The sequence below is a fragment of the Canis lupus genome, chromosome 1 (assembly GCF_003254725.2).
Source record: "Canis lupus dingo isolate Sandy chromosome 1, ASM325472v2, whole genome shotgun sequence".
In the NCBI taxonomy this organism is placed as follows: Eukaryota; Metazoa; Chordata; class Mammalia; order Carnivora; family Canidae; genus Canis; species Canis lupus.
Genome location: NC_064243.1, coordinates 114,946,013 through 114,973,626, shown reverse-complemented (window position 1 = coordinate 114,973,626; position 27,614 = coordinate 114,946,013). Strand labels below are relative to the sequence as shown.

General features: G+C 51.4%; 1 protein-coding gene and 2 long non-coding RNA genes across 11 annotated transcripts in view; 1 reads left to right on the top strand and 2 right to left on the bottom strand.

The window, feature by feature from the left end:
- Positions 1–27,614, top strand: part of SIPA1L3 (signal induced proliferation associated 1 like 3) — a 235,123-nt gene that overhangs the window by 157,100 nt on the left and 50,409 nt on the right. For all 7 annotated transcript variants that reach the window (XM_035703483.2, XM_035703468.2, XM_025425141.3 and 4 more), the window contains 5 exons: positions 1,177–1,334; positions 5,870–6,446; positions 12,850–13,124; positions 19,032–19,283; positions 20,092–20,229. In XM_035703483.2, coding sequence (XP_035559376.2) covers positions 1,177–1,334; positions 5,870–6,446; positions 12,850–13,124; positions 19,032–19,283; positions 20,092–20,229 — 1,400 coding nt within the window. The remainder of the gene's footprint in view (positions 1–1,176; positions 1,335–5,869; positions 6,447–12,849; positions 13,125–19,031; positions 19,284–20,091; positions 20,230–27,614) is intronic.
- LOC112645537 (uncharacterized) lies at positions 11–9,178 on the bottom strand. 3 transcript variants are annotated; one of them, XR_004807611.2, is made up of 4 exons: positions 7,724–9,178; positions 3,230–7,091; positions 949–1,063; positions 11–255 (listed from the first exon to the last, which is right to left on the bottom strand). It is a non-coding gene; the product is annotated as an uncharacterized LOC112645537 (long non-coding RNA). The 3 variants fall into 3 exon arrangements; XR_003127113.3 differs by having other exon boundaries at positions 3,230–3,766; positions 7,724–9,173; XR_004807610.2 differs by lacking the exon at positions 7,724–9,178 and having other exon boundaries at positions 3,230–6,661; positions 6,942–7,714.
- LOC118351718 (uncharacterized) lies at positions 11,912–14,601 on the bottom strand. The gene is made up of 2 exons (XR_004807614.2): positions 14,118–14,601; positions 11,912–13,215 (listed from the first exon to the last, which is right to left on the bottom strand). It is a non-coding gene; the product is annotated as an uncharacterized LOC118351718 (long non-coding RNA).

Below are 27,614 nucleotides of genomic sequence, written 5' to 3'. Positions count from 1 at the left end.
CCACAATAAATGGGTACTTTAGCAATTTAATGAGTTTAACACACACACAAAGTAGTTCAGTAGTGTGAGTCGTGCTAAGTGTAAGTGTGTCTGGATTCCATGTTCTGGGCCGCTTGGTGTCGAGCTACGTGGGATTCCCATCTGCGGACTTGACATTCCCAGCATGGATCCTTGCCAGTGACAGTCACAGAGGCTCACCTTGTGTGAATGCAGTAATGTCAGCAAATCAGTGAAACACCATTAGTACATCATCACCTGCAGAGATAACAGTATCTTAGTCAGAGACTGTGACAGGCAGAGGGGAGAGAACCGGGCTCCTGTGGGCCAATCCAAAGCCACAGCTGCCACAACCTTTGCAACCCAGGTGTGCAGGGTGGGGGTGGCGGCCTGGGATCGGCCCTGCCAGCGCGATCACTGTCCAGTCTGCTGATCTGCTGCAGTGGGCCGTGAGCAAGGCCATAAGCAAGTCGAAGTCTGCCAGTCCTGGGCCCACCTTCAATAGATGTTTGCTGAGCACCTACCATGTGCCAAGCACTTTCCTTGGCACTAAGGACACAGCCATAGGCAGCAAACAAAACAGACAAAACCCCCGTCTTCATGGAGCTGCCGTGTTAGTGGGACGGAATAGACCAGAAACGAGAGAAAGAGGGAAAAGCCACCACGTGCTGAGTGTCGATAACCATTGCGTGAGCAGGAGAGTATAGGGGATGTTGTGGGGATCCGGCAGTCAGCTGAGGCCTCCGTGGGAGGGAGGTGTTTCAGCAAAGAAAGACCTGAAAGAGGGAGCCATGTGGGTCCCTGCGGGAGGAAGTGTTTCTGGCATGTTTGAGCAGCAGCAGGAGGCCAGCATGGCGGGAACAGAGTGAGCGAGGGGGAGCGTGGGAGGAGATATGGGGGGGAGTGCAGATGGCGTGGGACCCCCTGGGCCATGTGGGGACTCTTTCTTACCCTGAGTGAGGTGGAGCCATCACCAGGCTCTGAGCAGGGAGAGACAGCCCAGCAGGCCAGGTCCTCTGAGCCGGGAGAGATGATCCAGCCCAGGTCCACAGCTCCCCCTGGCTGCCTGTGGGGACCAGACGGGGAGAGGGGGAGGGGTGGGGAGGCTGCAGTGAGGGTCCAGGCAAGGCCCTCAAGCCAACCTGTGCTGCCCTCCTCTCCCCCGTTTCTGTTTACCAGCTACTAAGGAAGAGGCACATAGGAAACGACATTGTGACGATCATCTTCCAGGAGCCAGGGGCGCTGCCTTTTACCCCCAAGAACATCCGTTCACACTTTCAGCACGTCTTCATCATCGTCCGAGCCCACAACCCCTGCACTGATAATGTCTGCTACAGGTATGCATCTCCAGGGAGATGTGCTCCAGGGAGCAGCCCGGGGATGGCCCCCACCCCTGCCCTCACAGGAAGCCATGGCAGCTGATTTCCAGCCTCCAGGCAGCATGCAGGGCGCCAGCCAGCAGACAGCAGCCGGCCTGGTGGGCTGCCTCCCCTGTGGCTTGTGTGCGCCTCCAGGGAGCTCTGTCCTCTTGTTCCCACACCTTCTGAGAGAGCGGTCCTCAGTCAGAAAAGGGCATGTCACCCCAGCTTGGATAAGGAGACCATCAAGGATTTGCATTTGCCTGGAATCTGTGGGTTGCAAGTGACAAAAATCCCTCCTCAATCTGGCTTAAGACGGAAGGGCATTTGTATCTTTCGGCTCTCCCAGGTGACAGGTTCAGGCATAGCTGGATCTGCTCCACTTTCCTGTCGGTGGCTTCATTTGCTGGCAGCTCTAAGCTTAACATCCTCCCAGCTACAAATCTAGCAAACAGAGCTTTGCTCTCCCAGGAAGAGAAGCTCCAGAATTGAGGCTCATTGACCTGGTTGGGGGGGTGAGTTGCCCATGATAGAGCAAAACCACTGCCCTGTCTGGGTGTCAGGCACAGGGGCTGAGGCCCAGGAGTAATGGCCCTGAGGAGAATCAGAAGATAGAAGGATGGGGCAGGGCAAACACACATGCACACACACACGTGCATGTGCACACGCGCCACCCTGGAGATAGAGTTAAGGTTACAGTTCACAGATAATAGGTAAGCATAGGCCTTAGACCCATTCAGCATCTTCCCTGAGTGCCGACTCTCACCCTGGAGAGTGGCCAGCAGCCAAAGACCAAATGGAAAGCTCTCTGGGGCGGGGGGTGAGGGGGTGAGGGTAGAGCCGATTGCTGACCTAGGCCCAGACCAAGGGCAGCCCTTGTCCCTAGAGCAGCACCAGAGACCCTGGGGAATGGGCTCAGGAGCACTATTTTCCATTTTTTGAAAAAGGTTTAAAATTCAAAAGATACAAAAAGTAAATTAAAAAAGTAAAAGAAAAGTCACAGTCTCCCACCCACCCACACCCAGTTGCCCTATTAGCAGTTTCTTGTGCGGATGTCCTGATATTTTATACATACACAGGCAGCTACTTGTAAGTATTCTTTTTCCCATTTTTAATACAAATGGAGCATGTCACACACGCTGTTCTACATCCTGTGTTTTTTCGCTCACCAGTCCTTAAGATCTCTCCAAAGCAGTACAAAAAGTGCTTTTTCGTTTCTTATGACCACATAACATTCCAGTGTATGGATGCATGGGAATCTTTCCCTAGCAGTGGGCGTTTGGGTTGTTCCTAGTCACCCACTGTTCCACGCCCTCCTGCAGTGAATAATCTTGTTTATGGTCTCATCACACATGCGTCCAAGTATATAGCTGGGGAAATTCCTAAAACTGGGGTTGCTGGATCAAAGGGTATGTGTGTAGCTGCCCTGGGGAAGATGAGAGCATCTCAGGCGGACTCCCTACTGAGCTCAGAGCCCAATGCAGGACTCAGTCTCAAGACCCTGAGATCATGACCTGAGCCAAAAATCAAGAGTTGGCCATTCAATAGACTGCACCACCCGGGCACCCCTAAACCCTTCTTGTTTTTCACAATTTAAAGTATTTTTATTATGCAATATTCTAAACATTCTGAAAAGCACAGAAAATAATATAACAGACACCCATGTGCCTACCACCCGATTTAACAGATGTTAACATTTTGCCACATTTGCTTCAGCTCTCTTCTTTATTTTTAAAGAAAGAAAATGTTAAAGATACAACCAAAGCAGCCCCCCTCCACTCCCTCTCCTTCCCCACAGGCAACTGCTTCCTGGACAGACCGCACCCCATCCTGCCCCCCACCCCCCACCCCCACCCCTATGTCCCCAAACATACCTTCATCAGAGCACTTGTCATGCTGTAAAACGACTTCTTGGCATGGCCCGGGCCTTCCTTGAAAGCAACCCCATGTTCCCCTTTGTGCGTCTGTCGTGGCCTGGGCCTTGCTGTATAGTGGACCCTGAAGACATTTTTGCTGGCCAGACGGATGCCTGGCCCAAACATCACGGGCAGTGAGGAAAATAGTTGTTGAATGAATCACCGTGATTATTCTGGACATACTCTCTGAGCTACAGTGACCAGGTGACCTGACGTCACACCATCTCCTGGTTGTGTAATGAGGTGCTGTCCTTCCCGGTTTCAGGAGTGCCATTTCTGAGTGGCACACCAGTGTCCCTGCAGCCTGTGGGCCATGACAACCCAGTCCCGCCTGCTGGGAAGTAAGGGACCAGCTGTTCTGCTTGTCCAAAAACCTTCAGCAGCTTGTGATTTCATGATTCTTAAAATCATGAATCGGGACGACGTGGGAAAAACCAGAATCTGTCACGTGAAGCAGCTAAGTGCTGACTGGAGAAGTTGCAAAGCTGTTCACATCTGTAAAGTACAGTGTGGACGCACTGTGAATTAGAAAGTCATCTCATCCATCCCCCCCACCCCCCACCCCCAGGCAAGGCCATACCCACTCAGTTTTGCACAGAAAACTTGGCTGGTTTGTGTGGCCTCAAAGAACCACACCACTGGGAAATGCCTTCTTCTGTCAAACCTACAGAAAACCTACTGTACATTGGTAGAAATGTGTTTTTTCTTGATCCATTCAACTTTAAGTCATTATTTTAATCAGTAGTGAACACCTGTGCTGGTGCTGGGGCATCAGCTAAGCTCCGAGTGGCATCTGCCTGGATGGCATTCCAGAACTGGAAAAGGGTCGCTGGATAGTGAACAGTGGACATGGCAAGTGAGGGATCTGGCCTGACTCCCCGGGTTGTGCAGGAGCTCCTTTGACGATCTCCTGCCTGCACTCTGGTCCCTTCCATTCCTTTCTTCCTGGGGCAGCAGTGATGTTTGTAGGCCATCAGTCTGATTGTCACTCATTGCTACACTTGTGTCCATGATGGACGCTCAAGAAGCAGATGCCCCCCTTGGGTTTTAACTGAGAATGAAGGAACAGGCTCCTCTCAGGTATGCCGGGGTTAAGGAACCAGTGAGGCATCCAGGGACCAGCAGCTCTCAGGCACCCCTTTAAACATCTTCCGGTGAGAGTCAAGTTCCCCTGCTTCTGGGTGGTGACTCTGGGAGGTGCCATAGCCTCTCTCCAACTTCAGAAATCAGCTGCCCTACAGCTGCTGAGTCTCGACTCGATTTGGTCATTGGAACGACCCCTCTGAGATGCTCATCGATCCTCCAGATTTGAGTTCTCAGCAGATCTCCCACCTCCCAGCTCAGGGCTGCTTCTGCTTGGAAGCCTCAGTGGTCGGGGAGCCTGCTCACCTCCTCTGTCCCTCCATGTTGCACCTTGGCTGCTGCTAACTGCTGGTGTCTGACCTGTCCGGGGTTGAAGCACCGGGAAGCAGGGGGAGGCAGGGAAATGTCACTGAGACCATGAACACAGCTGACCGCAGCTCTCTGGGCTCTGCAAAGGACCTCCCAGCCCTCGCTCCTGATCTCCCAGGCAGGGGACCCACTGACCCCAGGTTCCTCCCGGCTACAGGATCACCTGGGCGGTGCCCAGTCCCGGCGGTGGTGGGCACAGACATGATGGAGCTCACCGCCAGCTCTCTCCAGAGATGTTCTTCCCCATAGGCTTCTCTCTCCGTGTGGTTTGCATAGGGGTGAGGGGGTCCACTAGTTTGGCAGAACACGTTTTAGATCATTTCCTTTTTACCTTCTCACTCGGTTTCTAATCATTTCTGTCATAAGAGCACCTTGGTCAAAGCGGGAGTTAGAAGGGTCTCTACTAACTTCTCGTTACAATGGATTTTCAAAATTATCTGTGTAGGGATGATTTACACAGTATATTAAGTAATGTTACACAGATGTGTGAGAAAAGTAAATCACATAAATAACCGTATCAGTCAGGTGTTCCCATACTAATGCTGCTTAACAAACCACCCCAAAACTCAGTGGCTCACAGAGGCTAATATTTCTCTCTGGCCCACACATCTGCAGGTCACCTGAGGTCTGGCTGGCCTTGGCTCTAGGTCTGCTCCAGGTGTCCCTCATCCTTCTGGGACCCCCGTGGCATGTTCATCTCAGGGAGATGGCAGGAGCACAGGAGGCAAGCCCACCGCATTCCATGCCTTGCTTAAAAGCTATTGGCTAAATCGGGTCACGTGACCAGGATCAGTAGGGTAGGGATATACCCACCCTCAAAGTTGGAGAGGGAGGAGTGAATTTTTGCGGAACTGTAATCTACCACATAGTTTGTATGTGTGTAAAACAAGGGTAACTGAAATGGAACAATGCTAGGAGAATTATTCTTGAAACATCAGCGGATATCCTAATATCTGTTGTCTAGGAAATAAAGATACATGTATCTGCCCTTAGACTGTCTCGTTTCCAGTCCAGTTAGCCAGCAATTTACTAGTTAGAAGTAGATTTCCTCTCTTAAAAAGCAAAGTCCTGTTTCTGATCACGTATTTTCTTTCTAAAGGGAATCTCAAGTGCTCTTCTTTCTACCATCTATTTCTCCCTCCTCAGTATGGCTGTGACCCGATCCAAAGATGCTCCTCCTTTCGGTCCCCCCATCCCCAGTGGAACCACATTCCGCAAATCTGACGTCTTCAGAGACTTCTTGCTGGCCAAGGTGATTAATGCCGAGAACGCTGCGCACAAGTCCGACAAATTCCACACCATGGCCACCAGGACCCGTCAGGAGTACCTCAAGGACCTGGCTGAAAACTGTGTCTCCAACACACCCATTGACTCCACTGGCAAATTTAACCTCATCTCCTTGACCTCCAAGAAAAAGGAGAAGACAAAAGCAAGGGCAGGCGCTGAGCAGCACAGCGCAGGGGCCATCGCCTGGAGGGTGGCGGCTCAGGACTATGCCCAGGGGGTAGAAATCGACTGCATCCTGGGGATTTCCAACGAGTTTGTGGTGCTCCTGGACCTGCGTACCAAGGAGGTGGTATTCAACTGCTACTGTGGGGATGTCATTGGCTGGACCCCAGATTCCTCAACGCTCAAAATCTTCTATGGACGAGGGGACCACATCTTCCTGCAGGCCACAGAGGGCTCTGTGGAGGACATAAGGGAAATCGTCCAGAGACTGAAGGTAAGGGAGAGCGCTTAGCAATGCAGCACTTTTGGGGTTTGGTGGAGGCCTTAAGGAACACCCCCTACCCCCAGCTGTCAGTCAGGCCAGGACACTAATTGGTCCCAAGAGAGTCAGAATTGCCACTTACACACAAGGGGGTCTCATGGGCCATGCCCCTGGGTTCTTTCTGGGAACAGTTTGGGCCAGGGATCCAAAGCTCTCCGAGCCATCGCCTTTGGAAGACAATAGATTTATTCACTCTAGATGTTGCTAGAAAATACAAGTTTATGCTTATGTTTGAAATGTAAGGGTACTTCCTGGGAGATTAAAATAGAATGAAGAACTTCCAGGCCTTTAAAGGATAGGGCATAAACAGTAGGGGGAATATAAGAAAGCATAGTAAGAAAACAGTTATATAGGAAGAATAATTCCACATTAATAATCACAATAAATGTGAGTGGTTTAACTTCCTCTTTTAAAAGACAGAGATTCACAGTCTGGATAAGTTCTTACCATAAACTCCTGGTAGACAGCCCAGGCTCAGACTATTGGCCAAACCAAAAGTAGCAGACTGGTTTCAAGTTGGGTGATGGTTTAATCGATGGTGGCCTGAAACGTGCTGAGAAGTACTCAGACCACGTGTGAGTTCCATGAGAAGGAATGCTGTAGTGGGTGATGCGCCGCCAGTGGGTTTCACAAAATGGCAAGTCATGCATGTGAAATAGGGAAGGAAGCACAACACAGACACAGGTTCTAGAGTCAGAAGGCCTGGCTTCAAGTCCTGGCATTGCCACCGGCCAGCTCTGTGACCTAAAGCCAAGTTCTTAACTGCCATGTGACTCAATTTCCCCATCTGAAAAATGGGAGCAAAAATTACAATATGTCATGGGAAAGGTTCAAGGATTGGATGAGTTACGCTTTCCAGACAAGCCTGCCTGACTCCATGGGCTGTGACCTCCAGATGCCAGCGCGTTCTCCTTTCTGGGCCTTGGCACGCTCTCATTGATTTCAGGTCGAGTTGATGAAGCCCTGCTCTCAGCTTCCCTGACCCCACAATTCATGCTCAGCCTTAGGTAGTGCCATGGTTGTGAGATCTGAGAACCAGGGCCTCAGTGTATTTTGTTCACCTGCTTATGCCCTCTGCAAGGATCAGGGCTGCTGCATGGTAGGTGTTCAATAAATACTGATTAGTTGGGTAGTTGAATGGGTTTAATTGAACCCTGACTGTGCTAATAAGCAGCATGCATGTGAGAACCCACAGTCATCCTCCCCACGGAGCGTAGGACTGTTCTTACCCCCACTTGACAGGATGAGATTGAGGCTCCAAGAGGTATAGACACTCACAGAAGGTCATGCAGACAGCAGGTGGCAGACTGGGGTCTGAATCCAGGTTTTCCTGACTCTGAAACCCATTTGTGCCCAAACTCGAGACTGGGAGCTGACTGCTCACTCGGCATCTTCTCGCGGGTGTTTCTACGGCTCTCAAACAACATGCCCAAGAGCAAACTCCTGGCTTTTCCCCTCCTGCCCCACAGAATCTTCCTGTCTTGATAAAGGGCAGGTCCGCTGCTCCATTTGTTGAGGTCAGAAGCCTTGGCCTCAGCCTGGCTGTGCTCCTCCTCTCACACCCACATCCCCTCTGGCAGCGCCACCTCCGGTGGGCAGATTCCCTCTTCTCCCCTCCCACAGGCTCCCCAGCTGCTCCTGGACTCTGCAGTCACCTCCTCGCTGGTCCCTGTTGCCTCCACCCTGACTTCCCTCTGGTCTGTCCTCAGTAAGGCAGTCTGGGGGATCTGGTCCCATTGCTGCTCTGCTCAGAACCCTCTGCCCACTCTAGGTGAAAGCCAGAGTCCCTGCATTAGCTTGTGAGACCCTGTGTGATCTGGCTCCCTGTCGCTCCCTCTGCTCTGGGGACACAGACCTCTGCTGCTTCCCGAGTATGCTAGACAGGCATCCAACCTCAGGGCCTTTGCACTACCCGTGCCCTCTTGCTGGAGCACTTTTTCTGATGCCACTGTGGCTCACTTCCTTCTCTCTTCTAGTCATATGTCACCTTGTCAGGGAGGCCTCATTATGTAAAATTGCAACCCCCCGCAACGTGGCCTTGAGCATATTCCACCCACTTACCCTGCTTTAATTTTCTCCATAGCACTTACACCATATGAAGTGTGTTCATGTATTTGTTGCTCACCGCTCTGTCCTCAGCACTGAGGCTGGCGTGCAGCACACACCCTGTGAACTGGTACTGAACGCCCAGGTGCATACCGCCCTGTAGCACAAGTGAACATTTACGGAGGGCTGTCAGACCCTGCCTGCCCAGCGCCCTGCACGATTTTGCATTTTTTCCTTGCAAGAGCTCAGTGAGGGAGATACCATTCCTCATCCCTTCACAGATGAGGAATCTGGGACCCAGAGAGAGTTTGAGTGCCTGGGTTCTTAAACATAATTCTTCCTCCCAAAATCTTGACAGCAGCTCGCTTTTCTTGGGCAGTGACCATGCCAGGCACCGTGCCAGGTTACACGTTTTACCCACGTCCTCTCTGTGCCACTCCGTCCCACGCCCACCCCCGAGCCTACTGTCAATGCAGTGTTGTACAGCCCGCCTCACAATCTCAGCGCCCCAAAGCCCACTGAGGAACCAGGTGGCCAGGAAGTGATGATGTAAGCCATCTTCTGTGAAGGGACAAGCCCGTCGTAAACGACTCATGACAGCAAGTCTGTCTGCTTCACAGAGTCTTCCAGGGGAAGGAGTCCCCGCCCTCCCCAGCAGAGCTGGGATCCAGACATCCTTTGTTAAGTCAGCGACTATTATTATGTGCTTGTCTCTGAGCCAGGCAGTGCTGGGACACAGCAGTGACCATAATGGGCCTCGGCCACCTTCCCGGGGCTCCCATCTGAGGCAGAAATCGAACAGAGTTACAAGTGCTGAGAGGTTAAAGAGGGAGTGTTGAGGATGCCAGGGGAACCTATCAAGGGAAGAAGTCTCAAACCCACAAGTCGGATGCAGCCCCAGGATATGTAACCAGCATGTTAGTTACCAAAGATTGACATTCAGAAGGTTTCATGTGAGTGTAACTTTCTGGGGGCTCTCCTGGGGGCTCTGGACATACTGAGCATATTTGCACAGGGCAGTGGTCCCCTGAATCAGGACGATCGGTGCTCCCTTTAGATGGGGCACAAGTATACCTTTTGGCCATGGTTCCACCAGCTTACTTCTCATTTACACAACCCACCAAGTACCCCAGCTTGTAAATCTGGGCCCAGGAGCTCCCTGAGGAAGCGACTTTTAAAACGAGGTGAAAGCAAGAAGTCAGAGTCATCTAGGTGCAGAACGAGGGGGAAGAAACAAGGGGAGCAGCAGAGAATACAGCATGAAGGCTAAAAACAAGAGTTAAAAAAATCAGGTCTAGGGGCTCCTGAATGGCTCAGTCGGTTAAGCATCATCTGCCTTTGGCTCAGGTCATGATCCCAGGGCCCTGGGATGGAGTCCTGCATCGGGCTCCCTGCTCAGCGGGGAGTCTGTGTCTCCCTCTCCTCCTCACTCTCCCTCCTGCTCATTCTCTCTCCCTCTCTTTTGCTCTCAAATAAATAAAATCTTTTTTTTTTTTTTTAATGAGGTCTGTAATGGTCTTATACCTGTAAGATAAGCAGATTAATTGTACCTGCCTCACAAGTGAGATACTGACGAGTTTAGGCATATGAAGGGCTCAGTGCCTGGCACACAACAATCAGTCCCCAGGAAAATTGACTTTAAAAGGGGGCCTGGGGCAGTGGGGCCTTGTGGCAGGGCACAGGGTCCTCTGAACTGATAACACGTTTGGTCTCCTACAGTGTTCCCTATGCCATGGGGCCTTTCTAGAACCTTGTAAACAGCAGGAATGCTTCTGTTCTTCAGGTGGGGCTTCCTTTGGTTTGTTAGAAAAGCACAGGGGACAGAAGTTGCAGGACATTTAAGAGACAGAGCAGCCACACAGCTCCCCAACCGGCTCTCCCTTCCATATCCAGAATGTCCAGAGCAGCTGTAGTGGGTAGTTACAGGCTGGGCTGCTGAGAAATCCGGTAGCTGAAAGGAAGTGGGGTTTATTTCTTTTGTAGCTGATGCCCAGGCTGGTCACAGTGGCAGGAGTGACTCAGGGACTCCTGTCCCTTCCGTCTTGTGGCACCTCCTTTTCCTTCATATTGGTTGGTATAGCTCCATATCCACTGTTGGTGGGACGGGAGAAAGTGTGAGTGAGGAGGGCAAGCAATTTTATTTGGAAGAACACAAAGTAGAAGTGCCAGCACTTCTCCTATTTTTGGCCACAACCAAGTCCTATGTGTACACCCAGCTGTGAGAGAAGCCGAGAAATCGGGCCTCCACCAGGTGGCTGCATGTCCATCCAAGTCTGCTGTCCCACGGGAGGCTTTATTACAGAAAGCAGGAAGGGCAGAACAGAATGGAGGCAGCCAGCAGGCCCGCTGCAGCCCCCGGGGAGAGTTGGGCCCTCCCCGTGCCCCCTGGGGCCAGTGTGGCCTCATGGGTCATGGGTGCAGACACACAGGACATTTCTCTGTCACCCAGCCAGATTCTTTGGATACGAGGGTGACCGCTTCAGGGGGAAGAATTCGGACTCCCAAAGCAGAAGGAGTGGGCTAGGATGGAGCCAGCCACAGGTTCCCCTTTCGATGCACTAACCACGAGGCTTTCCTTTCCTACCAATTGTTTAAACTTGTTAATTATGGAAGATGTCAGACAGACATAAGAGTAGAAGGACTCAACCTAGGGAACTCCTAAGCCGTCACCCATTCCCCCAGCTATCAGCCAGCCTGGGGCCAGCCTTGTTTCTTCCTACCCTCCTTTCCCTTCCCCCTGATTATTTTGAAACAAATCCTGGACATCCTATCATTTCATCTGTACACGTTTCAATATTTATCTCCACAACACATAAACTGTTCAAAAAACAACTCTTTTGTCATTATCATACATAAAGAAGTAACAGTAATTTTTCATTGTCCTATGAATAAGCTGGGCTATGAAATCAATTGTTGGGTCTCCATCAGGAATTTTCGAGGACAGGGTAGGAAAGAATACAAAGTATCACAGTCCCTCTGGGTGAGCAAGAATGAGTACTGTTCTGTGGATCAGTGCTCCGGTCCTGCCCCCACTGTCCAGATTCTGGCCATCGAAACCAGATGTGGTTACCTCTTCAGGTGAGTGCTTTCCCACCCACGCTCTCATTTCTGGCAACCTACGCTTAGCAATGTAATTGATTTGGATTGCAAGGAACACGTGTGTGCAAATGGACGTGTGAATGCATAAGGTGGTTTGAAACTTAAAAATTCCTCACTGTGCATAGTGATCAGGGAAGTGTGAAAGCCCCCGCTGTGATAGGTACATCAGGCAGCATAATTTCTAGCCAGGAAATGGGTTTCCCATCGGCAATTTGAACTACTATTACACATCCTTTTTCCTTAATGCAGTTTTCCGAGAGCACAGACCGATCTCAATGTCACTTGTTTAATAGCTGTAGCTGTGGCTTGTTAAGTGAATCTTTTTCTCCCAAGAAGAGGAGGGAATTTCTCAGGACACACTGAGGGACCGGGGTTCTCTTCGGCAGGTCATCCTTTCTAGAATAGTACTCGATTGTGGTGACACTCACTTCATTCACAGGTGAAGCAGGGAGTGAGATGTAAGCAAGGCCTTGTGTGGTCTAGGCAGCTCCAGGGTGGAGGTCAGTTTGAGGAGGAGATCGGGGAGGGGGCTGCGCTGCTATGAATGAGGTCGTGAAGTAAAAAGTGTGGCACGAGCCCCCAACCAGAAAGGATCCCAGGATCTCTGGTCTGCTGCTTCTCTAGCCTACTTTGCTTAGAGTCATCGGGTCAGGATAAAATATTAGTGGCTTAAAACAACAAAAATTTAGCTGTTGCCCACACTACATGTCCATCTTACGTTCAGCAAGAGTCTCTGTTCCACATTGTTTTCACTCTGGGACCCCAGGAGATGTAGCAGAGGGAAAAGGCCTATGGAGGGTCTGGCACCAGCAATTAAATGCCCCAGCCTAGATGACATGACCTAGATTTCCACTCACAACTCATTGACCAAAACACGTCCCAGAGCCCACCCCCAGGAAGCCAGGAAGTATAATTCCCCCGACAGCTGGGGAAAGAGGGAGGCCAGGAGCATTTGGAGAACATGGCTCATGACTCTCATGGTCTCTGCAAGCTAATAAGCCACATGGTTACATATCCACATTTCTTCTTCAGAAGTCAGGAGCCCAGGCTGGGATTAGATGGGTGTTCATGCTTCTATATCCTCGTGTCATCTGGGAGGGATGGGGGTCAGCAGAGTCTTAGGCCCCGAAGGAGGGAATCTGTGCAGGGGTCGTCCAGAGCTGGCCCCAAACAGCTTCTTCTGAGGCTAGATACTGCCTGTTGCCTACAGGTCATGACCAATGGCTGGGAGACGGTGGACATGACCCTGCGGCGGAACGGGCTTGGGCAGCTGGGCTTCCACGTGAAGTACGATGGGACAGTGGCCGAGGTGGAGGACTACGGGTTTGCCTGGCAGGCCGGCCTCCGGCAAGGCAGCCGACTGGTGGAGATCTGCAAGGTGGCTGTGGTCACGCTGACCCACGATCAGATGATCGACCTCCTGCGCACCTCTGTCACCGTCAAGGTGGTCATCATCCCGCCTTTCGACGACGGCACACCCCGGAGGTAAGGGCCTCTGCCCTGTAAGGTGGGAGCCGGGGGGGTTAGCAGCTTCCAGAGTGCTGTCACCCGAGGCCCTTTCTCAGCAGGAACAGTGCTAATGGTGAGAGGGCGAGAGTCAACATACACGAACACATGCTGCGTGCCCCTTACGGCTGAAGCTCTTCAAATGCACTCTGTCCCATATAACATCTGCAACAGCCCCATGAGGTGGACACCCTCGTTAGTCCCATTTTCTAGATGATGCACACAGCTTTGAAAGTGACTTGCCCCGAGGGCACACTGCACTGGTTCTTTTCTTCAGCATCTATTTATTGCACCTCTACTAGGTGCGAGCTCCATTCGAAGTGCTGGGGATAGAGCGGTGATCAAATGGAGTGCCTGCTCCCTTGGAGTTTGTGTTCTAGAGGGAGGGACAGGCAGTAACTAAATAGAATGCTGGACCAGGCAGTAATAAGGTTTAAGAAGAAAAAGGATAGATACAGGGCCGCAGCATGGTGGGAGAGCTGCTTACAGGTCAGGGAAGGCTACTGTACGGAGACAGCCACATGGTCTTGTCTGGGCCAGGGGTTCCAGACAGAGTCTGGACAGCCTCTCCGAAGTGTGAGTGTGTGTGGCACATCCATCCATGCAGCACAGAGACCGGGGTGCCCAGAACAGCCGGGAGAGGTGGGGCAACCTCCAGGGGAGCTTCTGGACACAGTGCCAGGCGTGGGTTTTATTCCACATACAGTGGGAAGACAACGGAGAGTTTGTTTTGTTTTTTTACAGGAAAACTTGAAATATATCAAAAGAATACCGAGCCCCATTTTAAAAACATCAAGATGCAGCCAGGTTTTTTTTTTTTTTTTTTTTCAAGCTCCGTACCTCCCTCCCTCAGATTTGAAGCAGTCTCACTGCTTAAAATGTATCTCTACTCAGTAAGAAAATTTAGAAGATTATGACTGTACTTAAATTTTTTTACCAGTAAGTCAGTATCACCTACCCATCTGTGTTTACCTTTCTCTTGTGTCGGAGAGATCTTTTTTAAAAAGAATTGTTTTGTTAATCATGCTTCTTCTGTTGTACTTGGTTGATGGGTCTCTTCAGGCTCTTTTAATCTTTAAGTTTCACCTCCCCGCCTTTTTTTTTTCCCCTTGGAATTTATTTTGGGAAGAAACCAGGTCACTTGTCCTTTGGAGTTTCCCCCTTGCTGCATTTAGCTGCTTGCATCCCTCTGGTGTCCTTTACCCTGTTCCTCCAGCCCATGAATTTCCAGTACACCAGAGTTTGACGCAGAAGCTTGATCCAATTCTGGTTAAATCTGGTAATGGCACTTCCCAGGTGTATGTCTGTCACGAGGCCCCTCGTGTCTGGTTGCCCTCCATGAGTGATCCTGAGGGCAGCCAGAGGGGGTCACATGATGGTGCCTGACCCGTCATCCTACACGGTCCGCCCAACAGCCATGTGTCATTATTGCCTGAATCGGTTATGTCATCACGGGTCACGGAGTAGCAAGGAATGTTCTCAATTCCATCATTCCTTCTTCGTTTATTGGCTGAAGTTCTTTTAAAAAGAACGTTGTTTCAGTAACTATTCCGTTACTCTGAGGTATAATTTACAATATGGGGAGGGCAGGGTGAATGCAGCTTTTAGAATAATGAGTTGGCGCCCTAGCAACCTCCAGAGGTGACCGGAGACAGAGACAGAGAGAAGCACTACATCCCAAGTGCTGGAAACAGAGCTGCACAAAGGATAGCCAGGCCTTGGCCCTCGTGGAGCTGCTGAACAGAGCAGGGGAGGCAAACAGAAAACAAGGGAATAAGATGATTTCACATTGCAAAAGAGGGAGGCAATGGAGCATCGTGGGAAGGCAGGCTCTGCAGTGAGATTACCTGGGTTTGAATCTTAGCCCTTCCTCATAGTAACTGGCCCTGGGCTAGTGGCCTCATACCCTGTGCCTCAGTTTCTTCATCTGTTAGATGAGGACAGTAATAGATCCTTGTCCCAAAGATGGTTGTGAGGTTGGAGAAAAGCTTGGTAAAGCACATAGAACAGCACTTGGCCTTAGGGGGCACCCTGGAGACACCAGCTGTGAGATCCTGGATGTGACACGAGTCAAGAGCATAGCCCAACTTTGGACAAGGTGATCAGGGAAGGCCCGAAGGTGAGAAGGAGCCAGAAGAAGGGCCTTGCAGCGAGGGAGTGGCCATCACAAACATGAGGACAAGACCCTCGTCTTGTTGCCAGACCGGAAAGAGGGTCTGGAGCTGAGTGAGCTAAGGGGAAGGCTGAGAGGAGGTGACCTCACCAGGCTGGTGTGACCCTCACTTGGCAAATGAAAAACTGAGGCCCAGAGTCGACCCATCGCCTGTGCAGACATGTGCAGCTACTGAGTGGCAGCTGCACCCCCACCCAGGCTCCCCACTGCGCTGTCCTGTGCCGCCCCAGAAAGCCGAGGAGGGCTGCAGGCATGCCCAGTTGTGTTTGCTTCGAGCTTGGTAGGGGGCAGTTCTGGGCACACCAAAACCCTGCAGCCACGGGCTTGGCCACCCCTCACCCACCTCCCCAGTCTCCCCCTGGGACTCCAGTCAGGCCCCAGGCATCTCCTTCCCTCAGCCCTCTTACGGCGCCACAGCCCAGGCCACACCCGCTCCAGGCTCTGCAGAGGCAAGTCAAGCCGAAGTAACTCCACAGGCAGCTCCCCAGCAGACGCCCCCTTGCCCTGTACACACCCACGCGTGTGCACAGGATAAGCCAGTCTGCCTGCCGGACAATTCTCTGTACACCGAAGGCCACAAAGACGTTCCTGGGCCTGCAGGTAGGGACCCAACTGAAGCAAAAGTGTGCAGGCTCCCTTCCCCAGCTTTGGGGAGACTTTGGGGAGACCAGGCCAGGGTGGGTGTGAGCAGACGGATGAGCCCTGTTCCCTGCCCATCATCCTACCCGCTGGGCAGGGCAGCCACTGAAATAGGATCCCCCATTTGCAGGGGCAGGTGTAGGTGGGGACTTGTATGGCTTTTGTTGGTTCTTCAAATGCAGGGATGTCCCGCTGACCTCATTTGCAGAGCTGATCACCCCAGCTCTGGGGTCTCCAGCCTCTTGCTGCAGCCCTGGCCCCTTGGCTCAAACGTCAAAATAAGCCCTGAGGGGAGACCACACGGGGATGGGCAGAGGCATTCTCCCTGCCACCAGCCAGGCTCTGCACAGTGTGAGTGGACCCCAGACTCTTGGGACACTGAATAGTAGAGTGGATCATCTGCACACTCCCAGGCCGTAAGGCAGGGGTTCTTGAGTGAGCCCTGCACTGCTGGCCACGGCTGAGCTGGGCCAAGAAGCTGGGAGCCTGATGTGCCACAGCCTGATGAGATGATCATCGCGACCTTGGATGCTCACACAGGCTCGGAGAACCTTTTTATTGCTGTTTTAAATAATATTTGCATAGGATATCTGTGTAGAAATGACTGCATAGGATATTTTTGAACATACAAGAAACTAGGAGCTATGGTGGCTTCTGGTGGGTGAAACCAGAGGATGGGGACAGGGGACAGGGATGCCATTCTGTCCCACTTTCTCAAACTTTTTCTTCTGTCGAAATCCTCTCCAGCAGCTTGTAAAATGCAGATTCCTGGGCCCCAGCTCAAGGAGGATTCTGATTCCAGTGGGCTGAGATAAGACCCAGGGATCTGCATTCCTCTGTGGAGCTCTTAGGGTGGTGTGGGTGCTGCTGGTTCTCAGACCAGTGGAGAAGAATTTGTTCTAGAGCTCCCAGCAGGGTGTGGTTGGACCTCAGAAGGTGGAAGGGGGACTCAGCCTCTGAGCATGTGGGAACAGCAGGCAGATTGGCCACAGAATCGGCTGGAGAAGGCAGCAGTGCCAAATCCCATTTATTAAGCAGTTGGAACATACCAGACTTTCTCCTGGTGCTCTAGAATGCCTGCAGCCACCACTGTCTTACAGTGAGGAAACAGGTTCTGGAAGGAAATCCTTCACCCAGGCCGTACAGGCCGTACGTGGCAAGGCTGGGGTCTGAGCTGGCCATCTGGCCCTAAAGCCCTGGCTCTCCACCACCTTATGCTGCCTTCAAGATGACTGGATAATATTTCTCTCCTTGAGATTATACCCAAGGGCTCCTGACCAAAGGCCACACTGTCAGTAACTGGGAGAGAAGTCAGGGACCCTAGAAACCTGCTTACTGGCTCCCAAACCATTCTTCAGTGGGCCTTTGTGTGCGGTTGTTGAAGTTGGGGCCTTTGGAGTCAAGTGACAATATTTAAATCCAGTTTCTGCCTCTTACTGGCTGTGTGACCTTGGACAGGTTACTTACCGTCTCTGTGCCTCAGATTACTTTTCTGAAAATTGCGGTTGTAGTGATCGGGATTCTAATTCCCAACATGAGAACCAACTCAAACTTGGTGAAGCAAAAAAAAAGAGTTTCCTGGTTTTCCTATCTGACAAACTAGGAGACAGAGCAAGATAGAGATGTGGCCAGTTCTAGGGACTCAAACACCCTCATTAGGAATCTTTGTCACCTGTCTCCTTTTCTCCATTGCTGTCATTCTCAGGCCATCTCCCATTTCGTGGGACAAAGATGACCCACCCTTCTTCACAGTTTCAGCTTAGGGTTCCCCAGCACAGCAGCCCCAGTGCACTAGATCTTTCCCACAGAAACAGTTCCAGAGGCCATACCATCTCTGATGGGCCCCACATAGGGCACATGACAGTCCTGTGCCAATCATTGTGTTAGGGGCAGGGGGTTGAGAGGGAGGAAGAGTTTCTTATTGGCCAGGCCTGGGTGACATGCTCATACCTGGAGCCAGGAAGTGGGGTCAGCCCCACAGAGCACACAGACGGGTTCCTGGGTGAAGGGGTGTAGAAGTTGATGGTACCCTTGTCTAGCTCCACCTAGGCCTGGCACACCTATGGATTCTGCTAGATGTTTGTGTTGTTGTCATTCCTCATATGGTACAGGGGAGGCACGGCTACCTCCCAACCCAGAGAGATCGCCAGAAGGAGCTCTGACCCTAATGTTGCTGAAGGGCACAGCGTGTTGGGCCCAGGTGTCACCTTTTGAAGACTCAGCAGCCACGCACCACATCTTTTGCCAGTCCTGAGAGTTCCCCTGGGCTCCAGAGGACTCAGGAGAGCCACAGAGGATCAGCTTGATGAGGGCATGAGGGCTTCTAGGCTGAGGGCGCCTCCAAGCCCAGCTCCCACAGCTGCTAGGAGGTGGGTTTCCTGAGCACGGCCCCTTCTTTGGACTCAGGGCCCCCTCCCGTGCTGCACCACAGCGGCGGTGGCGAATGCCAGCCTGGCGCGAGGCTCTCCCCGCCCCGAGCCAGGAACACTGCGGGGTGTGTGCCAGCCTGGTCTGGGGGGAGTCACAGGCCCTGCTGCATCTATTTCAAGGTTCTGGATTTCATGGCTTTTTTTTTTTTTTTTTTTTTTTTAACCACCCTGCAAAGTAGGTCACCTGCTCCTCTTCTAGCTGCCTTTGAGCTTCTTTGGAACAAGGCGGATACTATCCTTTGATTCTGAGGGCATCCGCCTTTCTGGCCCCGAGTACCGCTGCGGGGGTGGGGGGTGGAGGGAGGCTGAGCCATTCCATGGGGGACACTGGTCCACTTGAGGCCTGGGTCAGGGAGAAGGGAGAGGAAGAAAGACGACAGAGTGAGGAGCAGAGAGGAGGTGAGGGAGAGGGCCCAAGCGGTCAGAGCCTCCGTGTCAGGCCCTATCCTGACTGACTTCTCTGAGCTGTGGTTTCAGACCGCAGACCTTTAAAGGGCACCTGCTCGGCCTTTACAGCAGGCCCCCGTGGTTCAGATTTGGCCACGCCACCCCGGCCCGGGTGACAAGGCAGCGGTCTCCCCCGGGCCGCAGGCATGTGTGCCGGTGCATCAGGGCCCTTCTGAGTGATGCTGTTTTTCTCCCCAGGGGGTGGCTGGAGACCTATGACATGAATACCTCGGAGCCCAAGACGGAGCCGGAGAGCGTGCCTCCCGGGAGCCGGCCCCCCTACCGCAGCAATGCCCCCTGGCAGTGGAGCGGGCCTGCCTCCCACAACTCTCTACCAGCCTCCAAGTGGGCCAACCCCGGCACCCCCGGCCACGCCCAGTCCCTGAGCCGGCCCCCGAAGCAGACCCCCATGGTCCCCTTCCGGGAGCCCCAACCCCTGCACAGCAAGAGGTAAGGACTGATAAGGCCTGCCACCCCCGTCCCTCTGCTCTGCCTCCCTCTGCTCTGCCTCCGTGCTTTGCCCTTTGCTCCCTGCTTGCTCTTTTGTCCAGCCTCTTCCTCTCCTAGGTCTCTTTCCTCCCCTTCTCCACTCCTCATCCCTGTGCCTCCCTTCCTCCCTCCCTCTCTTCCCTCACATTTTCATTATGAGCCTCTTGTGTGAGGGCCCAGAGCTGCAGAGCTCCGTGTCTGAAGCTGGATATCCACCATACCATGGATGATTAAAACTATATATTTTTTTAAAAGATCAAGGGACCGATAAGCACAGAATTCAGGGCAGTGCTCACTTCTGGGGGAGGCAGGGAAGGGGGAAAGGCCACAGGCAGACGCATCGTGGTGGAGCCATCCTGGGCCTCGGGTTGGGTAGTAGCTTTGGGAGTTTGTTTTATTAGGATGGTGTGTGCCTTACAGATGAATTATTTTGAATATAGTATATATTTAAAAATAAAGAAGAATTTCCAGGAAATGAAGGAATCTGGCTTGCAGAGGTGCATCTAGCTTCAATGGCCCCTGTCAGGCCTCCATAGGCCCCAGAAGCTGAGGGGCAGGCACAGCTGCAAGGGGGAAGGGGGTGGGGGACCCAAGGGGTATCCCCGCTCCTGGACACCGTCCTTTGCTCTCAGCAGCTCTCCCTCCATCCTGATGGGAGAGTGGTGGACGAATCAGATGGGATGTGGTTGGGCCTGAGGGAGAGATCTGTCTTCCCCCTCTGAGGGCAAGGGTATCCTCAGCTCACCCCTCGCTCCGGTTTCTGTTCCAGGCCTGTCAGCTTCCCAGAAACCCCTTACACAGCATCACCAGCAGGGGCCGACAAAGTCCCTCCCTACCGACAGCCTTCTGGGAGCTTCTCCACCCCCGGCTCGGCCACCTACACGAGATACAAGCCATCCCCAGAAAGGTCAGCATCTCTCCATTCTTTCCAAATTAAGGAATCTGATGAAAGCTGGGAATCCTTCCCCAGGAAATGCACAGGCCCTAGAAGGTGATTTGCCATTTTATAGGGTTTCTGGATCCCTGAAGGTCATCAGAGCACCTTTAGGAGGAGGGGTTGTTTGTTGAGATTTAGGGTCGAGCTGCCCTGGACATGACTCACTCCTGACTTTCTTCATGGCAGGATTTCTGCTGTGTTTTCTTGACACCTGTATCACTTGGCTTAAGCAAGACTGACTGCCTTCTAGCATGGCAGCAACCACTCCAACTCTGCTCCCTAAGACCAGGCTACCAGCATTACCCAGTTTTCCTGTCCCCTTGCACCCTTCTCCAGTCTGGCAGCCTGAGGAATATCCCAGGCTCCCCCATGGCTCCCTTGTGCCATCAGGATAAACCCAAGCTCTCCAACTGCCTTCAGCCCTGGTGCCCTGTGCCCTTTGTCCTCCAGGATGCCTGCCTCCGTCAGGGGCAGATTGACCATACCCAGTGCTCAGGCCAAAGCCGCAGGCTTCATCCTGGATGTCTCCCTTCCTCCAACCCCCCTACCATAGTCCATCCCTTCAGCCTCCTAAGCAGCTCTGCTTCCCACCCCCTTCTCCTTTCCCCAGAGCCCCACCCTGGCCACCTCTATCTGGCCATGTCTGTCCCCTGCTTCAGACCCTCCCACATGTCCCACAGCGCTCAGGACATAGCTTGGGGACGTCCCTGTAGTCACCAGGCCCTGCCCGCCTCTCCAGCCTTGTGGAGTGCCACACATCATCCTCACTGGTCGCTTTCACTTTCCTAGGTAGGCTCTCTGAATTTCAGAGCCCTCCTCCGTGTTCTCCCTCTGCCTACACATTCTTCACACTCTTCACCCCACACTCCCCCATCCTGCCAGCTTAAGCGCTGATGCTCCTCCTCTGGGAAGTCTTCCCTGAACCTCCCCCAGCCCTAGATGAGGTGCTGCCACTCTGCCCCTTAGTTCCCTGCGTATTTCCTGACTGTGGGCTTGAGTGCTCCCCGTGCTGTTAGCCACGTTAAGAATTTGTGTGCTCACATGTGTGTGTGTGAGCGCATCTTCAAGATCCGGGGCCTTCCCAGTTCATCTTTGTATGACCCTCATGCAGCACAGGGGCTGGCATGTGGTAGGTCCTCAGGATCTATTTGATGAAAGGACAGGGTGAGCGTGTGAGTTTGTTAAAAGGGGAGCCCCTGCTGTAAGAGGGATCAGCCCACTAAGCCAGTGGGTCCCAATCTTCAGCATGCCTTGGGATCACCCAGAAGGAGGCCTTGAAACATTTCCTGGGTCTCGCCCCTGAGGCTCCAATTTGGTAGGCCTGGAGTATAGAATGTGCAAGAGTGATGCTACTGGTCCGAGGAACACGTTGAGAGCCGCTGACCTAAACCATTGTCTCATTCTCGGGCTCTGCCATAAAATTGGGGAAAACACACTTCCTCTTCCATTTTCTGGCCCCCACCATTCAGCCTTCATTCGGCAGAGTCTCAGGCACCGTCTGTGTGCCAGGGCCACAGAACTATTTGAGGTACTCGCTCACAGTCTGCTGGCTATGGTGGATAGAGCGCCCTGGAAGCCATGCACACCACATCGAGCACTCTCATAGACTGAGGCCTTGGAAGAGGGAGCGCAGCCCAGCCCCAGAGGTCTAGGTTGGCTGCCTGGAGGAGGCAACATTTGAATAGGGCTTTGAGAGATTAAGTAGGAGTTTGCTGCAGAGAAAAGGGAGAAAGTCATTCTAGACAGAGCAAAAGCTTACATGAATAAGCAGAATGGTGTAGAATACAGGAGGAATGGAGAGGATCCGGGGGTGTGGGGGCCCCTGGGCAGCAGCAGTGGCTGACGCTGGAACGTCAGTTGGTACCAAGTGATTGACCAAGAACAGAGGTGGTGAGAATGATGTTACTGAGAAGTCCAGGAGCATTTTTTGCTAAAGTCTTTGTCCCTTCCCTTTATTATTATTTTTTACTTCTGAAATAATTACAGGTTCATGAGAGGTTGCAAAGAAATGTACAGGGAGCTCCATGAACCCTTCACCCAACCTCCCCCATACAAATAGCAAAGCAAGGCATTAGAGCTTATTCAGAATTCACCAGTCACACATGTATGTGTGTGTGTGGCTCTGTGCAGTTTTGTCACGTGCGTACAGTTGTGTAACCACCACCACAATTTACACACTCAACTGTACCATCACCACAGAGCTCCCTCTTGCTACCCCTTTATAGCTGCCCCCTCCTTAATCTCTGGCAGCCATTGATCTATTCTGCATCTCTATTGCTATTTCTTAGATGTTATATAATAAGGAATCGCATAGTGTATATCCTTTTGAGATTCTTTTTCACCCAGCATAATTTCCATAAGGTTCATTCAAGCTGTTGTGCGTATCAGTAGTCAGTTCCTTATTGCCGAGCTGTATTCCATGGTATGGAACTAGCACAGTTTGTATAACCAACCATTCGCCTATCAAAGGATATTTGGGTGGTTTCTGGGCTTGGGCTATTCTAAACATTCATGCTCGCTTGAGCTATTATCAACATTCATACTCGGAACATGTAGGAAAATACATTTTTCTTTCCCTGGAATAAATGCCCAAGAATACAATTGCTTACTGAGATATGGAAACAACCTAAGCATCTGTTGATGGATGGATAAAGAGGATGTGATATATATACACAATGGGATATTATTCAGCCATAAAGAAAGGAAGTCCTGCCATTTGCAACAACGTGGATGAACCTGGAGGTTATTATGCTAAGTTAAATAAATCGATAGAATAAGACAAATGCTAGATGGTGTCACTTAATACAGAGAATCAAAAAAAAAACAATTGAACTCCTAGAAAAGATGGAGTAGAGTGGTGATTGGCTGGGGTGGGGGAAATGGGGAGATTTGGGTCAGAGGGTACAAAGTTTTGGTTATAAGGGGAGTAAGTTCAGCAGATATAATGTACATAGAGGTGTGATGCCTATGGTTAAGAATTCTGAGGACACCTGGGTGGCTCAGTGGTTAAGCATATGCCTTCAGCTCAGGGCATGATCCTGTGGAGTACCAGGATCGAGTCCCGCATCAGGTTCCCTGCATGGAGTCTGCTTCTCCCTCTGCCTATGTCTCTGCCTTTCTCTCTCTGTGCCTCTCATGAATAAATAAATAAAATCTTAAAAAATAATAATAATTCTGTACTGTGCATTTGAAATCTGCTAAGAGTAAATTTTAAGCATTGTCACCCAATTAAGGTAACTCTGTGAGATGAGAGATGTGCTCATTAACTTGATTGTGGCTATCATTTCGTACTATGTACGTACATCTATCAAATCATCACATCGTACACTTGAAATGTATTACGGTTTTATTTGTCAACTATGGCTCAGTAAGGCTGGGGGGCAGGGAGCGATGCTTCTAAGAGTGCTACTTGCTCAGCACACGGAGGACAGTATTACTTGAGTGAATGGGTGTGCTGTTGTGCTTTGCACGTAGAGAAGTGCTTAGGGGGGAAAAATACAATTGCTTACCGTGTGGTGAGTCCATTTTTAGTTTTAAAAGGAACTGCCAAATTGTTTTCCAGAGAGCCTGTACCATTTTACACTCCGCCCGACAGTGTGTGAGTGATCAGGCTTCTCCACATCCTCCCCAGCTTTAGGTGTCCTCACTGGTTTTCATTGTAGCTGTTCTGATAGGTGTGTAACAAGATCTCATTGTGATTTTAATTTGCATTTCTGTACTGGCTGATGATGGTGAACATCTTTTCGGGTGCTTATTTGCCAGCTGTTTATCTCTTTAGAGAGGTGTCCATGCATGTCTTTTGCCCATTTTCTAATTGAAGTCAACATTTTTTTCAGCTTTGGAGAGTTCTTTATATACAGTAGGCACGAGCTCTTTGTCAGCTGTGTGATTTGCAAATATTTTCTCCCAGTCTTTAATTTGTCCTTTCGCCTTTTGGCAGGAGGGTGGGGGGGTTAAGGAGGGGGATCCTTTCATCCCCTTAACAGAATCTGTAGCAGAACAAAAAGTCTCAATTTTGATGAGGTCCGAGTTAGATTGTTTCCCTCTTATAGTTCACAATTTGGTGTAAAGTCTAAGAACTCTTTGCCCAGACCTGGGTCCTGAAGATTTTCTCATTTTTTTCTGGAAGTTTTATTTATTTTTTCAAAGTAGGCTGCACGCCCAAGGTGGGGCTTGAACTCATAACCCTGATATCAAGAGTGAGTCAGATGCTCTACCGACTGAGCCCGCCAGGTGCCCTTCAAAGTTTTGTTTTATATTTCACATTGAAGTCCATGATCCATTTTGAGTTAATTTTTGCATAAAGTGAGAGGCTTAGGTTGACGTAACTTTTTTGGCCTACCAACATCCAATTTGCTCCGGCACCATTTCTGGAAAAGGCCCTCCTTCTTCCATTGCATTCCTTTTGCTCTTTAAAGCAGAAGATCTTTGGAAAGGGGAATTAATTGGGCACATTTGTGTAGGTCTGCTTCTGACTTCTCTGGTCTGTTCCATTGAGCTATATACCTGATCTCAGTGAGTGCTGCCAGGGACTACACAGGTGGGTACTTAATCATCCCATTTCACAGAGGGGATATAGAGTGAGTGAGGTGAATTCACATGGTCAGGATCACTCTTCCAGGAAGGGCCAGAGTTGCGACAGGAACCCAGGCCCGTGTGATTCTGGAGAGCAGACATTGACCCAAGAGACCTGTCCTGCCAAAGGACTGAGTTTATCCTCCAAATCGGAGTAAAGTACACGATCCCTCCTGGAGTCCCCACCCCACAGTGACACATCATCTCTGTCTACATCTGGTTTCCAAGTTTTGCAAAACAATGCTAGCACAGCATATCCCCTAAAACCTCGGAAATGTCTTTCACAGCCAGTCCTCAGCATGTGGCCAGGCCAGGGCTGCTCCCGTGACCTTCAGCCTCAGCTCCTTTCCCCTTTCCCCTCCTCCCTCTGCACAGCTGTCCCATGAGGTCCTGGAACTGTGTGAGCCCAGCCAGACATTCCAGCCCAGGCAGGACATCCCCCACTCAGGACTCCTCTCTGTCCCCTGCTGTCTCCAGCAGGCCTGCCACTTGCCAAATTCATCAAGCTCTTAATATTGTGAGGGCCCTTCTGTACATGGTCCGCCCTTTATCAGCCATGTGAGCTCATGCAAGTGACTTCCCCTCTCTGCATCCCGAATTTGTTCACATATGGAAGGTCTGTCCCTGAGCAGCACTGAGAATCTTCAAGGAAGAAAACCCTCCAGAGCACTCAGAGCTGTGCCTGGCACTAGTTAAGTGCTCCTTGATGGTGATGACTGAACCTGCCCCCTGCAGCACCTGTCCTGGCAGCTGGGGGTCAGAGGCCGGCACATGCTGTCCCTGTCCTCAGGAGCTTGCCACTCTCGTCTGCAAAGTGAGCAAACCACCAAACTCAGGATAGAGCATTGGGCAGAATTGTGTGCCTGGCTCAGCAAGCCTGCGGTGTGGGGCTGGCCTGGACCCTAGACATTTGCTCGCCAAGACCCCCTGGCTGGCTTTTTTTTTCCCCCCTTTTTTCTCTGCTGGCTCCATAGAGAGTGGTACATTGGTGAGGAGGCATTTGACTGCAAGTGACAGCACACCTAACTCGAGAAGGCATGAGGCACCGAAGGGGATTTATCATGACACAGTAAGGCCACAGGTAGGGCAGCTGTAAGGGCTACTTAATTGTTCTGGAAAGTCCTCAGGGACCTGGCTGTCATGGCCTCAAGCAAAATCAGTTCCTTGCAGAGAAAAAGAGGGAAGAGCTTCTCTTTGTTTTTAAGAGAAAAGGAGCTGGGTCATTTGCCTTCCCTTGAACCTGCCCCTGGCAGGTCACAGTGGACCCGCATGGCTGTCTTTTTTTCTTTTTTTTTTTTTAAGATTTTATTTATTTATTCATGAGAGACAGGGAGAGAGAGAGAGAGAAGCAGAGACACAAGCAGAAGGAGAAGCAGGCTCCACGCGGGGAGCCTGACGTGGGACTCAATCCGGGTCTCTAGGATCATACCCTGGGCTGAAGGCAACACTAAACCACTGAGCCACCAGGGCTGCCCCGCATGGCTGTCTTAAACTATGAGGAGTTACTCAAGTCACAGTGGCTGAGGGATGGCCCCTACAGGGGAACCTGTGCTTAACCAACAAAGATGGTCCTGGTGGTCGGTGTGGCAGCCAGTAATGGTGACACTGTCCACGCCCTCCCCATGCCTTGTTGCATCAGTCGATGTAGGAGACTGGCACAGCAGGCTGGAGCCCTCCCCTCCGGAGAGGCTCGTGCCCACGTTCACATCTGTCTCTGTACTTTCCTCTGTGGCCGTGGAGGAAGCTCCAAGCCCCGTCCCATTAGCTCGACCCTGCTGACCCGCACGCCCTCCCCTCATGGCCCCGGCTCTAGGCACAGCAGCTTCTGCCTGAAAATGCCCAAAAACTGTAGCAAGTGAGTCTTTCACCCAAGCCCAGTCGTTTATCTTTAAAGTGATGTCATCTTCCAAGAAAAAAATAGAAGACTTAAACATTTCTCAAATGGGTTTGCGGATAGCTCTGATCTCTTCTTCCAGAGATTTTTCCCCGGAGCCGTGCCTGGTAAGATACTGGCGCATCCAGATTTCCTGTCCTCTTGACCAGCACTTGGCAGAGATCGAAGTGGCCCCCAATGGGGACATAACTGAACCCCAAAGAATGAGCAGCATAGGCCAGTCAGTTTACACATCAGGATTAACAAGGTTCATTAGCGAATTAGGCGATTGCACAAAACACAGGTTGTCTTCGTGGAGGACAGTAGCTGAGCGGCGAAGCATGGTGAAACACTTGCAGCTACAGGCCGTCTGTCAGTTAGGATTAGGTTTAGCTGCAGAATAGAAAAAACAATGACTCAGACAAGACACTTTCTTTCTTTTCTTCCCCAACGTGGTCAGAGACCCAGGCCCCTCCTCACCTATGCTCTGCCATCCTTGGCTGGTTGCCTACTGGTCTTAAGGTGGCTGCTGGAGCTTTGGCCTTAAGGACCTGATGAGGCAGAGACACCCACAGCACACTTCCAGAGATTTCCTGGAAGTCACATGTGACACTTTCATCATGAGCCAGAACTGCAAGAGGGCCTGGAAGCGCAGTCTGTTAACCAGTTACGTTGCAGCGCCAGATACAACCAGGATTCTGTTACCAAGGCAGACGCAGACGATAGATCCTGGAGGAGCCTCCACTCATACCTTCCAATTCCCTCTGGCTGACCCCAGCCACCACTGACGTTTCCTTCAGGATTCGAGATTTGATGCAGGCATTTTGAGAAAATGGGATAAACGCATCCACACTTCCAATTTCCCACTATGATGGAGCCACATTATACCAGGCATTTGGCTGCCTGA